Consider the following 19140-nt stretch of genomic DNA (forward strand, 5'->3'; position numbering starts at 1 on the left):
TACTTTTTTTACTAAAAGAATAAATTTTATTTCAGCACTGTAAGTCATTTCCCAACCAGTACAAACATGACTGCCATCTTTGTCTCTTTCTGAACCATTCCTCCCCTCCCTCTGTGAGTGAGATCAGACCACCAACAGCCAGACAAATAAAAATAAAAAAAAGCTTTCTTTTTTTTCTTCTCTTGTCTTTCCACAAACTGTCCGGTGCTTCCATAATGCTAACAATGATGACAAATTATACCAACCATAATTATAAAAGCAATAATGATGATGATAATATTTCTATAACAATAGTATTATGGATCAATTTGAACCCTTTTTGCTGCACAGGTAGTTTCGGGTGGCCCTGGGTACTGAAGTACATGCATCGGTACACTCGTGGCTGAGGGCACAGTTGACCAACATGACAATAGCCCATACTGATCAACTTGAGCCCCTTACTGGGACTCAGCCGTTGGAGGGTTGTGAGGGGGTGGGATTATACTGGAGTTTGGGGGGCTGTTGAGGTTGGCAGGTGGCAGTGTAGAGAGATACTTGACAGATCAGGGACCTTTACTCAAACTGGACAAAATGCTGTGAGAATCCTGAAAATATATCAGAACAGGTACAACACAACGGATGACTCCTTTCCACATTCTGTATGACAGACAATAATACTGTTTGACTTCCACAATACAACATAGTACATTTCTATTCTGGGACTTTTGGTTCTCTTTAACATTGCCGAGCTCTTCAGAGGCGCTCCCATTTGATAGGAAGCGAGGCAGGATGCTTCTATCATAACTCGTATCATTTCATCATCAGTCACAAAGAAGATGAATTTTCCTCAAGACACATCAGCTGCGATCCAGACAAGACAAGAAACTGGAAATACATTTTTTTTATGGATCATAAAAGCTCAAAGCGATGGATCTGTTGAGTGTTTTAAGGCTGCAACGATTATTTTCCCAATTAACAAACTCATAGTATAGTCTAGAAAATGTCACAAAATTTCCATAAGCCATGTTTTTGATTTTGTCAGTTTGTTTTTGGTCAATCGACTAATTGGTTAATTGAGGAATCGTTTCAGATCTTAAAGAAAAGCTGGAAGTTAAGTTGAGTTCTAATCTATTCGTAGACTAGTTGTTTCATCCTCATACAGGTGAATTATTTCTTGCTTGCACTATGACATCTATCAGGACACCAAGTAATCTCAGATTTGTGTTTTGAGGAGAATTCATCCACTTTCAGCAGCCTCCGTGCCCACGTATGAAGAAGCTTAGTACAGCAATGAGTTGCTCTGTCGATCTGAGTCTGGGGCGTTAGAAGGCAATTTTGAGAGAGCACAACAATTACATGTAAAAAAAACAAAAACGCAAAAGAGGGCGCCAAAACCCCAGCGTGACAGAAAGCATATTTGTCGAGTGTTGTTCCTTCCTGTGTATTAGTGTCGATCTGAGTGTGTGCAGTAGTTCACGCAGCCTGAATTCGGTCAATGGAAGAAGATGTGACTGAGTGTGAGCAGGAGCTGGGGAATTCACCAACAATGCCTAAACACTTGGTCACATGTCCAAATCTGCCTACTCGCTCACTCAGTCAACACAAACACACTTCCTTCCTTCTTTCCCTGTCTGTCTGTCTCCCCACTTAAAAACACAGCTACCTCACTTTGACTTTGTCAGATAAATCACACGTGCTGCAATGTCATTTTATATATATATATATGTGTGTATATATATATATATATAATCATACTCATCAGAAAACTTGTTACTCTGGGGGAAAACCGTCGATGTCGGAGTGGGGGAGGGGGCTTTATCGGGGGTATACGGGGGATGCTAGGTGTACTTTGGTTCTCAGGTGTTTACAAGAGACATTTTGCTGCTTTGTGCAAGGGCGCAGAGTTCAGCTTAGATTGATAATGAGTCGACCATGAAATTGTTATCAGGGATATTATGAAAATCATAACATAGTGCAGACGACAATTTTCATTTCGAAAAAATGGGCAATATTTACTTACGTACATAATAAACGGTGGTCTAAAGATGCCATATAAAATACAGGTAAGGAAAATCGCAATCATTACAGTTCAAATCTCTAGGTTGGCTAAGCGTATTTCAGTACTAACTGAAGCAATGGTAGAAGGATTAGATTAGAAGATGTAATAACATTAAAAATAGTAAGAAAAACACATTTGCACAATTGAATAAAACCGTTTTGATTTTTTTTTCTGATTTTTTTTTCCAGACTCTGGCTAGATACATACAGAAACTGATTATCAACGTTAATATGACCTTTACTGTTAGTTGGGTTGATTAAGGGGCGGGGCAGCCCAAAGAGAAAGAGAAAAACGGCCAATAGAAACGTTCCTAAAAGGGCTAAAAGGAGAGGCAGAGAGGGAGGTGATAAGAGTGAAAGAGAAGAACTGAAATACAGGAAGTGACGGGGGGGTTAACCTGTGTGTAAAATATGTGTATGTGACTGCTTTTAATGGGAATCAGTGGGTGTGGTGAGTGTCTGTAAGTGGATGCATGTACTCGATGAGGAAGATTAGGGGGCTGAGAGAAGAAGTGAATGAACATTTGGGGGGAGGAAGGGCAGAGAAAAAGTGTCATAGCAGGGGGGTAGGATAACAAGCATAAAAATCACTGATCAAATATCTATCAAACTAAAACAGACAAGGACGAGAGAGGGACACTACATCATGTATTGTGTTGACTTTTTTTTTTCCATACTAGCTACTGTGTAACTCAGGGTTTAACATCTATGTATCCGTGTGTGTTAATGTCTTGTGTGAGTGCTGTGTGTAGATGGTCGTTGCTGTGCCTACCTGGCAACATGTATTTTAAATCCATGCAAACTTGAAAATGTGGGATTTGTCTTTTTTGGGGGATCAGTAGAATGTGTTACCAAAAATGATCTCTGATGAACTGACGACCACTCCACTGGGAACTGAAACTGCACAAAATCACTTCAGCACAAAAGCAGAGAGAATGCTGGTGGTAACAAATGCAACTGAATACCTGTTTGTCGCGTGTGTGTGTGTGTTTGTCGTGTGTGTGTGCATTTGTAAATGTTATCTGGCGAGCGAATCGAGAGAGGGTATCGTATACCAGATCACACTCTGGCTCGCCACAGAAAAGACATCTTCTAACAATGTACTGTTGCAATACACATATTTGTACTAATGTCAAAAGTTGAAAGCAGTTAAGTATATGACTCCTAGTAATTCTAGACTTAGTATTTCGGCCAGTGGAGCTATATTCTCTAGCCTAGTCTTCGTGTCTGTGTATTACGGTCCTGTGTTAAGCCCGGCGCTGTTACCTACTCTTAACCTACAAACACCTACAGCACTTGTATGCTTAATCCCTACCAAGAACGGCTATAAAGTCAGTCCAGACCTCTGGTTTCATTTGGTGTAAGAGACGGCGGCGCGGCCCTGTGATGATGAGCGTAGGCCTACGCTCAAGGCTGGGTCAACTGTCATGGTTGAGTTCAGAATTGAGGGGATGTCTGACGCGACTACACCAACACTTACATATATATATATATATAGTCAGGGTTTCTTCCTTCATAACAGCATTTCATAAGAGCTTTTCTTTTTGCCATGTCAATTGTTGTTGCACACGATCGAGCACAAGTCATCAACATAGTAAGAAAATAAGGTGCTTCTTTGTTGACTTGCCTTTGTTTCTGTTTAACACGGTGAGCTCATTTCAACCTCTCTCAGGAAGTTTATAGAGATTACAATGTTCGTGGCCAGCATCTCTCGGGCAGTATCTGTCGGTCTACTGCTTTCACATCTGCAGTTGTGCTACCGGCTATTGGTAAGTTGTATTTCCGTAGTCAGATGAAACCTACTATTGGGGGACATGTCTCATTCTCTACAAACATAAGTGCTCTAATAAAACAATTCATTATCTTAGAAGTCTCAGATTGTGTGCGGCACACTTAAGTCCGCCGTGAGGTCTCCCTCTCTCCCGTCATGTGACATGTGATCCGACATGTAAAGCCTCCGCCCTCGTTCGGCGGAGGTACTTCAGGGCAGGGAAGTGCTTCCTGCTGGTCTAAAGTGACACACCAGAGCTCTGCGGGGCAAGAGCTCGTGGTGTTGGGCTATCATCATGACAACCGTTACTCAACCACCACCAGAGGGTGGGGTGGGTGGGTGGGTGGGGGGGTCTTTGAGGCGTAGTCGCCAAACCCCCTTTTATATCACCGGCTGCCTCAATGGGCTAGCCTTTTTTTAAATACACTTTGGAAATAACTTTAGAAATCTGAAAAGATTCCCAGGAATCCTTGATGTGGAGAATCAGGGGTCCTTCCAGCTTCATTGCAAAAGGTCATGAATGAACGCGTGAGGTCAGTCTGAGGAAACTCTGCCAGGCAGTAGTTACCCAAACCCTCACGCATTCATTTCCATCTTTTTCTGGGCAGTATCACTATTTTCTTTTTTTGGCCTTAACTCCAGAAGGTGCTTCAAGAGTTTTTTCGTTTTCATTTCTTTATCACCTGGTAGAAGACGGTCCAGTGTGGTTTAACATTATTTAAAACAAAGTGCTTCTTTGTCTGAAACCACTCTGTTCACATTCTGACGTCTCTCAAATAGATCTCTACCTTTTAACTGCAGTTCTACATGTCATAATGATTTACTTAGGCTCAGACTGTCAATTCATCTGTATATAGGGGCTTGTTCAAATTCATTATATGTAAATACAACATTAAGTGCTTCTGTTGGGGTAATACAATCAAAGCGTTGGGCGAAAGGGACAAAGGGGGGGATGGGAAGATAATATAAGAATGCACTTTCTTTTGGAGGAGCGGGGTTATATCTTACATACTTAAGGTGCATAAAGTCATGGGGTCTCTGAGTGCTAAGCACTAGGCTATGCTACATGGGTTAAAATAAGATATCACGCCAATACCATGTGCAGAAGTGATAAATAACCAATCAATCAATAAAGGGGTATGTTGCTAGTAAATATACTAACATTGTGTGTTTAGCAGTGCTGCTAGAGTACGGGGGTCACTGCACAGAAGAATGGTACATCACTTTGTTAAAATCTAACTCACATTATCCAGAGTCAAACTCCGAACATCTCTCTGTATCCATGCAAGACAAACCTCACACGAGACGGCAACAAACCGCATCAACACACATCTACCAACCATGGCAACCAGGCCGACAATGGAAACCACATCTGTCACCGTAGCCGCACGCTTAACATCTGTGTGCAGAGATTCAAACAATGGGACCATTAAAAACACAAAATAAGACATTTTACCTTGACAGATACCCATACTTAAGATGGGAAGGGGGGCTTGTTTGAGTGGCGGGTCGTAATGGGGGGGGGGGGGGTGGTTCAAGTTTATTTTACTCTGAGTGCGGGAGGGAGGCGTTTAGGATATTTCGAGGGGTGGGGCGCTTACAGAGTCATGGAGAAAACCTCTCTTCATAAAACAATGTAAAACCACATGAGAAAACTAAGAAGGAAGTAACGGCTAACTGCTTCATCACAGGGAGCAGGAGGCGGAGCTTCACCTCCTGCTCCCTGTGATCACGTGCACAGCTAGCATGCAGGGCTACAAAAACAGGGAAAGGCAGTCAAACACAGAGGACTCTCTCAGAGCAGTGCATCCCGTGAAGAATCCCGTTACTCCTCCTTCTGTAGCGCTCCGTCTGACGGGCAGTCGTCAAGGCAACAGGGGGCCTCCACCTCCACCCCGTCTGATTGGTTGTCTCTGCTGGCTAAGGCACACGGGATTGGCTGGACCAGGGGGGCCAGATCATCCAAGGGCTGGCCGATGGCGGAGGCCGCTGAGCTGCCGTTCAGCTGCTGGGTCGCAACCTCTGGCGTGGAGGCCGCCTCCTCCTCCTCTGAGGGCTTTGGGGGACTGCTGGATGGGGGGGGTGGCGACGTCTGGAGGACGACAGTCGGACAGAATTTTAACAGAACAGCAGGAGGCAAGGATTTACAACAATACCAGTTCATGCATATCCTCAACAACCTTTCCTTATTTCTATCTGTGTAACATGATAAGTGTTGAATTATGGGAAGTACACGTTAAGATATATATGTCGGGGTCTGCTGCTCCTCCCTGAATTGAGGCCAATGTGAACTTGAAGCACATGGACGGGCATGACCTCGACCCCTTGTGCATCTGTATCTGTTTTACCCTTTCCCTGGACATCTGTGTGGACTGACTCTTACCCCCTCATCACTATTGACATGTTCACAAACAGATACAAGTTGATGTATTAGTAGAGCACCCCTTGATGCTTTGCAATCTTATAACCAATGTATACGAGACGATAAACCCTTAGACCCAAGTAATAAAACAAGACACAAAAAAATAACACCCGAAGGCAAGATGGCAAGTGTGAACGTGATAGACAGAGAGGGAATTTATAGCTGTGACCACTATTCATGTTGAAAAATGTACAAGATTTAAGAGCTTTGTATAAAGGTCTGCTACCTGTGTTCTGTTGGTAGGTGGCTTTTTCACCGCCCTTACTTTAGCTGGAATCTCTTTACCCCTCCTGTGATGAAGAAACAGAAAGACGTTCAGATCAGATAGTAGTCTGCTCCAGGGCTCCATCCCACCAGCGGTTCAGACTTCACACAGAATTGGTAGCAAAGTAAATCCATGCGGTCAGTTCACTTCTATTCAACTCTGGAGAACTTTGTAAAAAGCACATTCACGCTCTGAAAGAAACTGCTTCCAGTAATTGTAAACGCAGTAATAAACTAATTTAGGCAGCAAAACTAACTGTAGTTAATAAGCTTGACAGTGAAGCTTAACAGAGGAGTAAATGTGAGTAAATGTGCACAGCGTCTCTGGACTGCAGCTCTGCTCGGCTTACATTTTCGTGAATGTAATAAATATTGTATATATTTTATATAGCCATCCGCTGTTAATCATAATGATAATTTGTATGACCCTAAACGCCCGATGCTGATATAACTGTAATCCGCGTATCTCATGCGCACTCACTATCTCTGGTTTTATCTTAAAAAAGGACGGCGTTTGGCCACATTATGGAGTTAATAACTTGATTATTGGCTTTGGTGAAGGTGAAGACGAAGGTGAAGTATTTTGGCTGACCAACACAAACTTCAACCAACTCTGAACGGTCAAAGGAAATAACTTGGTCCAGAGACCAAGACCAGAGCCTGTACACAGTTGTGGATAACAATGGCTTTCCAGGGTACCAACTTAGCATCAGCTCAAGCATTTATGCTCAAGCATTAATACACTCTTACTCACCCTCTCCCGGCTCCCACTGACACCACCTGCATGTTGAACCCTCCTCTTCCACGGATTGGTTTGTTCCCAGCCCACTGGCCAACCACCATGCCAGCTATCTCCAGTTTCCCTCCCTGAGGGGGGATGGACTGAAGGCCTGAACAAAAAAAACAACAACAAGTGACGATACTGAGCCTTCCTTTATGCATTGCAATGTACAACAATAGAGTACATCAACAGCATACGTTTTGTTGAGAGTTCATACTGATTAATTTGAGTAAACTTGGTTTTCCAGCTTTTCCAGTGTGAACACAATACATACTCAAAAGCTGTTAGACCGTGTGTAGTATGAAATTAGGGCAAAGTAAGAATGTCTACATTGATTAAAAGTATGCTTAAAAACGTGCGTAGAGAAACAAACCATCTCTGTACCTGGGAAGGCTCTGGGTCTGTGCTGGGCCGGGTGATGCGGATGATGCAGGTGATGATGATGAGGCATGCCCATGGGGCGAGGTGGGTAGAGGGGAGGCATGGGGTAGAAAGGGGGCACCATAGTAGGGGGAAGGAAGGCAGGAGGTGGGAGAGGAGGGGGAAGAGGAGGGCGGGACAGGTTGATGCCCTCGAGGATTGCCTGACGCATCTTCTCCACCTTGGACACCAGCTCTTCCTGCAGAGCAGAGAGACAACTGTGACCGAGCCTTTGAGCTACAGAGTGATTAGTGTGAATCCATCTCACAGCCTGGGAACATCTGAGCAGGGACACTGAATGGTAGAATTGTCCTGAGCCACATCATGGCCGATCGAGCGCCACTCCTTTCTTTACTCGACTCTCCAGCTATTTATCCACCCCGGCATATTTGCAGAGCTGTTAACTTTAATTCATTTCAACTTCATAGTTTGAATCATTTGGAAAAAGTTGGGCTGAATTCATAAGGCTATAGTTGTTATTTCAGTGTGTGATATTGTGTCTTATCTGAATGCAAGCGTCTGACTATCGGACATCGGACGCTCTCGGTCCACACTGAATCTGTTAAATATTCACTTCTATTACATCATGTAAACAAACCACATACCTATCAGCTAGGGCTGGGCGGTATACCGGTTCAACCGGTATACCGCCACTGGTATACCGCCACTGCACGGCCACTGCACGGCCCGCCACTGCATTAAGGCGGAAAAAAATACCGTGATATACCGTGAAACCGGTAGAGTTTTTAAAAATACCGTGATATGGATTTTTGGTCATACCGCCCAGCCCTACTATCAGCTGTGTGCTCAAGATCAGACTGGAGATATAACCACTTAAAAAATGGGTGATACTTCCTATCTTCCTACGTTTGTACTTTTTAGAAAACACACGTTTGATATTGTGATATTTACTAGACATGACGTACAATATAGCCAATAGCAAGTACCGTATTTTCCGCACTATAAGGCGCACTTAAAAGCCTTTAATTTTCTCAAAAAACGACAGTGCGCCTTGTAATCCGGAGCGCCTTATATATGGATCAATTGGTTAATTGGTTGATCCATACTGGTTGTACACGGCGCTCTGTCAAAATGTTTCAGTACGACTGGTAAACTACAAAGCCGCACCGCGGTAAACACCGGTACTGTGCTTACTCCTAGTCCAACACCACTTGTGTGTATAAAGACCCCAAAATGGCACCTTTCAAGAGACACGCTTATGACGCTATTCTATTCTATGCGCCTTATAATCCGGTGAGCCCTATATATAAAAACAGTTCTAAAATAGGCCATTCATTGAAGGTGCGCCTTATAATCCGGTGCGCTTTATAGTGCGGAAAATACGGTAGGTTGTTATTAGTGATGGACATTTACCTTAATAAGGTAAATGTCCAACCAGCTGCCTCCTTATTTAGGTTTTTGTAGTGTAATGGAGGTTGGGACCCCTCAAATAAATCTGAGGGGCTTGCCATATATCTGCATTAATATTGATATTTTCTCAAAGTTTTACTTCGATGCGAGTTTTGGGATCATTTTACCTCATTGAGTATCAAACATTTATTCAAATCAGATAATCTGAGAAGTTTAGAGATCAAAACGGAAAGACTTTTGTCACCTTCAACAAGGGGACGCAAAGGAATTTTATGGGGTCACATGGCAAAAAAGTTGAGAACCACTGATATTTTCGACTTCACAAATCAGCCGTTCCTCGTCCACTGCGGCACTTTCAAAGCGAGAGATAGGAATAAACAGAAACTAACAAACGTTCAGCTCAAAGCGGCGTGCAGCCAGTTAAGACATTACAATACAAAATAGTGCCATCAATCACATTTTGTCGCCGACACTTGTTAGGACACGGTGTACGATACATAACTAGACAGGTAAGTATACGTTTTGAATCGAATTGGGAACTGGCAGATACCCAAAATAAAAGGACCCGGATCGGGGCCAAACTAACTTGATTTGGACATTACTGCCCTCAAACAGGGAAGGCACTGAGATATTTTATGAACTAAATTTCATTAACTTCTAACTTCGTTAAAAAGACACATCCATCACACAGGATAACATACTGTACATACCTGACCCTCGCACATGTCTAGCAGGGCGGACCGGTCGCGAGCGGCCCGGGACAGTTTGCTCTGAAACAGTTTGCCGTCAAAGAAGCCCCAGGGGCAGCAGTGTTCCCATGGCAGCGGCTGACCGCACACATCGTTGACGAACAGCGCCGTGTCCACGCCGGCCATGAAAAGAGACGCCAGCTGCACGCCGCGGGAATCCACCTTCTCCACCTAACGGCAAATATACAAATGAAAAATGTGAACATTTTTAAACTGGAGGCAGTTCACAGATACGAGTCGTAGAAAAGATGGAAGAAGTGTTAATGTGAATCATGAGGTATTGAACACAGGAGATGTAGCTTGTAACACCAAAATCACCTAAATTAGTCTTTAGGGGTGCAGGAAGATTCATATCTTTCAGCAACTAAAGTCTGTGCAACTCAAAGTGCCCGACACAAAAGAACACTAGTAATAAAATTGAATTGTGCAATACTTGTGTGCAGAAACCCAAACACTGATTGCCCAACAATGAGGAAGTGAGGAGTGGGGTCTCACCTTGAGCTCCTGTAGCTGGTCGGGTTCATAGAGTTGGCTGGAAACAGCCTGAGCCAGAAAGGCATCTAGCTCATGTCTCTGGAGGATCCTTCCTCCAGGCCACTGCATCATATACCTGAAAGAGAAGGAAAGCAACACTAACGTTAGAGCAGGAGCACAGAGCTACAGTGTACCCGTCTACAGTTACATTGATAGGATTAGCACTCTGTATGCAGCAATAACCTTACATGGCTTTCATTTAGAATTGTGCCCAATGACATAACACAACAGTCCATATTCCAATGGTAAGACTGATCAGCGCAATATTAAATATGTCCACATCACTCATGACAAGCAAGCAGAACAGTTTAGATTAAGATCTCTGCAGTGAAGATGCACAATGTACTCTGAGAAGCATAGTATGTATGAAGTATTGCTTAGTTTGCATCAAAATCACACAGAGGTCGCGTTGAGTTCTGTGACTACGGGTCACAGCGCCGTGCAGCTGCCACAGACTGAGCGCATGCTGCGGGATTTCCTCCCGGTGAAGCGAGTGCTTGCAGGACCGGGTAATCCCACATTCACAGAGTCTGGTAAGTCTAGTCTCCCGTGTGGCAGCAAATCGCTGCCACAACCAAAACTCAAGTCATATTACAAGATAGATATAATCATTTCCAAAATTCAAAACTAAAACTGTGTATGAACACCGGATCTATTATAACTATTCACACTGAACGGACAGCTAGTGGTCCGTGAGGAGATGTTCACTGATGACAAAAAGTGTGTTAGAATCACAGACTGCCTTTAAATACTTTAGCCTCTTCTTCTCCGAAAAATATTAAAGTGAAGGGTAATAATAGATTGACTTATTTTTACAACCCTGTCCGTCAACATTATGGACAACGAGAACGTTTAACTTACCCACTGATATCACACTCGTATTGTCATTTACTGTCAATCCACTAATGGGGAACATTCACATGTTGCGTCAAAAACGTGTGGAAAACACCAGCCGTGTAGCTTTAGGTTTCTTTTTTACCAAGTGGAAGATCAGAAATTCCCAATATATACAAATATATATATACAAATTGCTGCCGACAGATTAATCGACTGATAACTTCAGCTGTAGTGCACGGTGAAAAGAACAGAGCACAAATGTTCAAATAGAAATATACAAAGCCAGTGTTTTATTCTTACGAAGGTGTTCCTGCAAAGCTCATACTGTATTAAGGACACCACACACACACACACACACACACACACACACACACACACACACACACACACACACACACACACACACACACACACACACACACACACACACACACACACACACACACACACACACACACACACACACACACACACTAGGTAACTGAACTAAACAGCAGTGGTGTAGAGCACCATCATACCTGAGCACACAGCACATGAGCAGCAGATGCTGTGGGACCTGTGCTGGGTTGAGGAGGGCTGGGCAGTCAGAGCGTAGGCAGGCCAGGAAAGCCCTGGTTCTCCTGGAGCGGTCCTCACTGGCACGACCCAACCACAGCCGCCGCAGGTTGGGGCAGGTCCACTCCCGGAAACACAGGGCCGGGACCAGCTCCGGAGTCAGGGCCGACTTGGCTTTACCGCTGCTCCACTCTTTGACTATTACTGGAGGAACTGTAACGCAGAGGCAAGAGAAGTGTGTTAAAAATGTACAGGGTTTAGTTTAAAAGAACTGATGCAACCAATGTAATGATGCAATCAATTAGATACAGTGATACAGGTGTTTCAGTGCCGGGCTTTGGAGCAGACTGATACATTAAGTGTTGTGATATTATTCTAATCATGTCGCTTAGAACTCCTCCAAAGCTGCTAACAGGGACAGAGCAGGAAAGGGTTCAGTGTGTCCCTCCAATATTGGCTATCGATGTCCTGAAGTCGGGGTTTAATTCCCATGGAAAAGAACTGACCTTTCTTTCAGCAGACACTTTCGACTGCTTTGGTTTTTTGGTCAGACATTGTACGATTCTTGGAAGTGCGCCTTACCACAACGTTACATGTAACAACTGAAGCGAATAATAAGCTGCCAGATAAACAACCATAAACAATCCAACTTCTTTTTTCCCCACATTTTATGAAGCCAAAAATTGGAGCTCCTCAAATGGCCCCTTGAGGCTGGTTAACGTCTTCACTAAACTGCATTAAGAATAGTGCTTTCCCTGACTGGCCACAGAAAGTGAAAAAGTATCGTTTAGTGTGGCTTTGTAGCCTAACTTAAGAGAGAACTTACGTATCGCGACCAGCTGCAGACTGCTCAACTCTAAGCACAATTCACTCAAATAGCAATTCTAAATCAATCAGTGATTGAGTCAATGTGCTTGGGATACTTTCCACCACTCAATAAATATGAATATATACAGAAAAAAACCCAACAACAATCTGTCCTCCTTGTTGCTCCCCTCTATCTACTCTTAAGGACCTACCTTCCAGGGGAGCCCTCTTGCGGAGAGCGAGCCTCTCCAGGCGGCGGTGAGTTTCAGCCAGACTGAAGAGGACGCCGTAGGCATACTGTCTGCCAGCACGGAACAGCAGAGAGGCAGGAGGCAGCTCAGCGTTACACTCATCCTCTATACAGACTGGCATCTTCATCTCTCCCTGCCGGGTGCAGCGGGTGAAGGGAGGAGGAAGGACAGAGAGATTACAGGGTGGCTCTGACGACGTCGATACATTAACTCCATCTCTATTTGATGATGACTTAGGGGCCTTGTAAAAGATAAGTGAGGAAAGCAGTTTACCTTGGTCAAAATGTGGTAAATCTGGGGGTACATTAGTCCTCTTCGGTGTCTGTGCTCAGCTACTCGAAGAACCTCAGCACTGACCTGATATCAGGGGAAAAAAACAGGAAACATGGTGACTTTTTAACACAAACATTTGGTTTGAAAATGTTTTGTTTTTTTCAATCTCTCATGGACACACACCTGAGGCAGAGGGGGTGTGGTTATGTCCATGTGACTGCGTGTCGCCATAGACAGCAGTGACGGAATGTGTGATCCGCTCCCGTTGCCCTGTGAACCGTCTCCAGGGGCTGAGCCCACCCTTCCAGCAGGATCCTCCCACCGAGAGGGCTTGTCCGTCAAATGGCTGACAGAAAGGGTTTATGAGTGTTTCATCAAAGTGGCCTGGCATTCAATCGTGGGTGTGTGTGTTGAGACAATATCACCGTTTCTGCTGAGGAAGCATTTCCTCAACAACATTTTGAGCTGATGAAACACGTTTGTGTTCGTTGCTCACTTTGTTTCAATATTTGCTATTGCAGCAAAAGGAAATTGGCAGTAGCATAAGGCTCTCAGAAATTGAACACGCTAGTCCAAGTCGTCCCTTTTCAGACTTTTAAACCTTATTTCTGGAAGACTGAAAACATGTGAAAACTTAAAAATCATGGGACGCCCTGCTCATCCATCCTCCTCTCAGTAGCTGTAATAAGGGTGCTTTCACAGCTGTAGTTTGGTTAATTTCATTTAATCCAAGGGGGAACATTTTTTATATTGTTGCATTTCAGTTCTGGTCTGGTTCCTGTTCAAAAGGAGTTAACATTAAGTTATACAGACTGACAGGTAACTCGTTGATTTGACAGTTTTGGCGATCGTCATTCTGCATCATCAGGACCCACGAGAGGAAACCAAATTCCAGCAAGTGGCAGAAGTTTATAAAGCACTTTAATGCTTCGGATGTGTACATTTATGTTCTTTGGAGACACACAGGGCACATAACGAAGGGATGTTTTTTTTAACGTCATTCTTCCCTTCGCGTTGAACTCCTATAGACTCATCTGACATTAGAAGAAGCTCAGCAACAACATATATGGTACCCATTCAGTGTTTCCTGGTTTAAGAAACTGAAGAAATGACAAGATAAATACTTATTATAGTGCTCTTAATTAGGCAACAATAAGGCTGCAACTAAGGATTATTTTCTATATTGATTAATGTGATTATTTTTTTAATTAATCCATGAATGGAAAACAAATGGTCTGAAAATGGTGAAAAATGTCTGTCCTGAAGTCAAGGGGGACTTGTTTGGTCCAAAACCCCAAAATATTCAGTTTACACATGTGGAGGACAAAAGAAACCAGAATTACTAAAATAGTTGCAGATTAATTTTCCGATGATTGATTAATCGACGAAATAAATTGTTCACACGAGTCGTAAACAATCCTACGCAGCCACCACTGGAGTCTTATTCTATAGATAGTATAATACTTGTAATATGTGTGAAGCCTAATCTTTATCTGCAGCTGTGCAGAAATACAGGGTTTAAAAAAGGCCTTCTGGACTTAAATAAATAACTTGACTAATGAGCCACAAATCTTTAATTACAAGCCTGTCAGTGAGCACTTTCTCTACTTTTTTCCACATAACATGAAAGCTAAGCTCTCCTTGTGATTAGTCAAAACATGTGTTCTGTAAAATTTTGCTCCACCTAAAATGCCACAATCCCCCTTTTCACTTGAACACAGTTAGGGAGATAAAACCCAAACATTTTTAACTTTGCCGTCTCTGTATCTTACTTCGTGTTGCTGTCGTTGGGCTCATCTCCATCCGATGACGATGAAGGAGACGGAGAGGGAACAGACTGAGTGGTGGTGTGATGATTGGGTAATCGATTTCCCCCCTGAGTGGAATCATATGGAGCCGACCAATCGGAGAAGCCCATCTTGCCCACCATTGAATCGTTGCAGTCTTGGGATGGTGGCGGCGGGTTCTGGAACAGAGGGGCGGAGCCAGGTCCATATGGAGCATTTTGATAGGGTGGCTTTAACCCCGGCATCTGGGGAGGAGGGAACTGTGATTGGACGGAGAGGAACAGAAAAAAGGAAAATGGATTTTAAAAAAAAGAGAGAAAAGACGGAGCAAAGGGGGGGAGGGAGGGGGAGATGTAGTTTACTGTCCTATTTTATTTCAGATCTAACCCAAAGCATCTAATCGAGGCTGGTGGGAGAATTTGGGACGGGAAGGGCTGCACCCTCCGTCTCTCTCAGCCAATTTTTCGCCCTAAATGAGCACATGCCACAAAGGGATTTCAAAGAGGGGAAAAAACGTAATCCATTCTGTTACATGTAGATTCGTGTAGAGACCAGACAACCAATGACACATCAAAGAGGAACAAAGGATCACCAGGCTGAGGAATCTACCTGATTCTTTCCAGGCTGCATAGGTCCCATGTGGCCAGGTGGTCCCCCAAATCCAAACCCAGGTACTAAGCAGAAAAGAAAACATGGATGAGAATGAACATTTTCTTCTCATAAATACATATTTAGTGAGCCGAAAATGATTACATAACGATTATTAGTTCTGTTCTCTAGACTTTTTTTACTACTCACAGATGAAAGAGGAAGGCCCCATGTTGGGCGAGCGAGGTTTGGAGGCAGCTGAGAAATACTCCACAGCTTTCTTGAATCGCTCCACTTTGTCCTCCATACGAGACTAGAAAGGGAAAGAAAGCATTATGTTGACTGCTTAGTTATTGTTAAAGGGTAAGGACGGCAATATTTCCTTCTTATAGTCAACAGATCCTATGAAAACAATCTCTGGGGACTATTTTCAGCAGCGGATGAATACACATTCGTTGCTCTGAGGAGTATTTCTAGAAGGACAGTATATGTGGGATTGGGTGAAAGTGAACAGCAGTGCCACTCAACATGTCACTCAATGCAACATTGTGGCTCATTAATGTGTTTGTAATTGTTTTTGAACAACAATGGAGCTCTATGGCGCAGAGGAAGAAGATATATCAGTCTTCGGATGCTCAGATAACACTTCGTAGAGTAACACCAGACTTATCCCTTTTTGGTCCAAGTCCAACAAATCGGTCAACAGATGGCTTCTGAGACTGATAATGTTATAGAAGGACATACTGCTGTAACTCAGAGAATCAGCTGTTTACTGAACTCACTGTACATCCTGGCAGTGCGCCTCAAATGTGCACACTTCACTTTGAATATTTTGCTGAAACATTTAACTACAGAATATCAAGTCGCTGTAGATCTGTAGTTTTGATCACATGGCTTTCTGGGGCCTAAAATAAGAGGATCGGGGAGGATGAAAGTAAATGTGACGACATTTGAAAGAACAATACCCTTTATATAAATCAGAAATAACACACCAATAAAATTACTTTGATAAATAAAAATAAAAACATTGTTTTGAAGAAATCATAAATTCATTAACAAAAAATAAAAAAATACTTTTGAGGTTTTATTTTTGCTAAAAGGTCCCTTTGAATGATTTAAACTAAAAATATATTTTGACTGAACGGTCCATATTCATTTAGGGGCGGCTTTAGTTGTATATTTTGGGCGGTTCCGGGATTTAGATGACAAAAGTTAGTTGAGAGCCGTGGCTGGAGACAGTACAACCAGTTTTAAGGTATGTGCAACATGGTAGATTCATTTAGCTGACGTTGGCTAAAAGATAAAGTGGAATTAATATTCTGACATCGTCTTTAAATTGCTTGTTTTTTCAAACCAGCAGTCCAAAACCCAAAAGGATTTTCAGGTTCCTGTCATATGTGACAAAGAAAAGCATCAGATATTCCACTTTAGAGATGCTGGAACCACTACATTTTTAGCATTTTTTTGATTAGACTATTCGATTGTCAAAATTGTTTATTCATTTTCTGTTGATAGATGAATCAACTAATTGTTTCATCAAGTAAAGTTTTAGCCAGATTCAACCGGGATGAGGATTTGATAAACTGCTACTGAACCCTACTTGCTCAATCATAAACATACTGGAGACCAACAACGCAGCTCTGATGAACTGAAACTACATAATCCTGTAAAGCACATGGATGTATATGAAGTGTAGCGCAATGCTATGGTTAACACTGATGTGTGAGGAAGTGCAGATGCTGACTCAGGGTCTTGTGTCAACAGTGATGACCTATTTAACCATCAGCAGCAGTCCGGAATGTACGATCAGAAATGAAACATGTAAATCTATTTCAATCAATTCAAATTAAGCCCAATAAAGAGGTTAGCAGAAACTAATCAGTAATTATCACAGACAAAGGGGCACACCGCCCACCTGTGACTGTTTGAAGACATCTCTGGCGATGGCGTCCAGGTTTCCCAGGTCTTTGATGGAGGAGACGTACTCTGAGACGGCCTTGATCACCACCTCGCAGGGCGGCAGCACTAACTGGTGAGCTCGCACCTAAGACAGGAACAGTGCAAAGGTTTTAATCCACATATACCTGGTTGGCATATGATGGTCAAAAAAATGATAACAGTACAGATCGCATAGTCTAAATAACATTACAAAATAGTGCAAAGTTTAGACTTCACACAAGTTTTATGTTTGCAGACGAAGTTTAATAAAAATAATATGATGTTCTGAGGACAAAAATATCAATATATTTTTTATTCTGGTGTGAAATAGTTGGGACATTATTTCTCCTGATAAATTAACTACATTTTATTCCAATAACTTAATCATTCATTCAAAATATTTCAATCAATTTCATGATTTTAGGATGCACGCTTCACAATAAAAGCCTTCTATTGATGGAAAAGCATTATGTCCCCAAACCACTGAAAATATTTCACATGTTGAGGTAAATCAGAGCTCATGTCACTATTTTACTAAATATACAGTACTGCGTGATTCTTGAAGCAAATATTCTCACAGCTTAAGCTGAGGTTGGCAGAGGTCTTTGGACTTGATAATAATACGATACCTTGAGAGAAGCTAGTGGGTGTTCTGGTCCCAGCAGACTCCAGTGGAAGGCAGCCAGGTCCTCATCAGGCAGAATATGATTTCCTGGGAGACAGAAACTCTTTCAAATGTTTGCTGCATAAATGAACATGGACAATGGACAACGATGGGCGCCAAAAAAACAGCTTACAAGTAGGTGTGTGTATTTCAGTGAGAGAAATGTGGGATGCGCGTTTGATTTGGTGTATTCGTGTGTGTACGCTCCTTACCCAGCAGAGCAGCGAAGCAGGGCAGGTGCTGTGTCTTCAGCCCGAGCTGCCTGGCGGCCTCAGACAGCAGGTACTGGTGTGTGGTCAGGTTCTTGCCATTCCAGCTCAGTTTGAGCGCGTGCGATGAGAAGTAGGCGGGTACGTTGCACAGGGCAAACTCAGAATCCTGAGCAATCAGGCCGGCGAATCCAAAGTCCCTGTAGAGAGACAGCACTTCCTGGTGGTGGTCCTCCAAAGTCTGTACAACCTGTGGATGCAGAGGGGACAAACTCAGTCTGCTGGGTCATAGAAAAACTAACTCTAAACAGAGTTTGAAACAGTTTATACCTTTCCAGGAGTAACCTGGTTTGACATGGGTCAGATTTTGATGTTGTCGTCATATTTCAAGTAATGCAGCACAGTAGTTTAGATTAATTTGCTTATCACTTTAACAGAAAATGTCTCTGCAACTATTTTGTTAAGTCTTTATGTAATTTTTTAAGCAAAAATGCCCAATTTTATGCAGTTTCAGCTTCTCCTATGAGAGGATTTTGAGCTCTCTAAACTTAACTGAAGTCCCTTCTGAATAACTTAATAAAGACCGTGAAATAGGATCCTAACAGAGTAGAGATTTGCCCAAGATGGACGGGCATCTGTGAAACTGATCAGCTACCATGCTAGCAGTCACTGCGATATACTCAGTTTATGATAAGGATAGAGGTCACAGACAGTTGAGCTGACACTTTGTATACAATCACAATACTAAAGCTCCACAGCCCTCGCTAAAACACATCTGTGCTGCACCAATCAGTTCCAAATCACTGGTGATGATGCAGATACCTGGACCTCAGGCGACACCATGGCCTAAGAGCACACTCGTGCAGAACCCAATGGGTGGGT

General features: G+C 43.0%; 1 protein-coding gene across 1 annotated transcript in view; it reads right to left on the reverse strand.

Annotated features, from left to right (window-relative positions):
• fam120c (family with sequence similarity 120 member C) overlaps window positions 1-19140 on the reverse strand; it is a 22085-nt gene continuing 2945 nt past the window's right edge. Inside the window, exons 2-17 of the mRNA XM_076097220.1 lie at window positions 18262-18508; window positions 18015-18097; window positions 17363-17491; window positions 15658-15760; window positions 15469-15533; window positions 14845-15119; window positions 13256-13418; window positions 13073-13156; window positions 12761-12932; window positions 11705-11954; window positions 10311-10425; window positions 9777-9986; window positions 7660-7894; window positions 7249-7384; window positions 6457-6520; window positions 1-5900 (exon numbers count right to left, since the gene is read on the reverse strand). Of these exons, the coding sequence (XP_075953335.1) occupies window positions 5634-5900; window positions 6457-6520; window positions 7249-7384; window positions 7660-7894; window positions 9777-9986; window positions 10311-10425; window positions 11705-11954; window positions 12761-12932; window positions 13073-13156; window positions 13256-13418; window positions 14845-15119; window positions 15469-15533; window positions 15658-15760; window positions 17363-17491; window positions 18015-18097; window positions 18262-18508 (2598 nt within the window). The 3' untranslated portion in view covers window positions 1-5633. The remainder of the gene's footprint in view (window positions 5901-6456; window positions 6521-7248; window positions 7385-7659; window positions 7895-9776; window positions 9987-10310; window positions 10426-11704; window positions 11955-12760; window positions 12933-13072; window positions 13157-13255; window positions 13419-14844; window positions 15120-15468; window positions 15534-15657; window positions 15761-17362; window positions 17492-18014; window positions 18098-18261; window positions 18509-19140) is intronic.

The sequence above is a fragment of the Anarhichas minor genome, unplaced genomic scaffold (genome assembly GCF_050575085.1).
Source record: "Anarhichas minor isolate MPS153535 unplaced genomic scaffold, ASM5057508v1 ptg000003l, whole genome shotgun sequence".
In the NCBI taxonomy this organism is placed as follows: domain Eukaryota; kingdom Metazoa; phylum Chordata; class Actinopteri; order Perciformes; family Anarhichadidae; genus Anarhichas; species Anarhichas minor.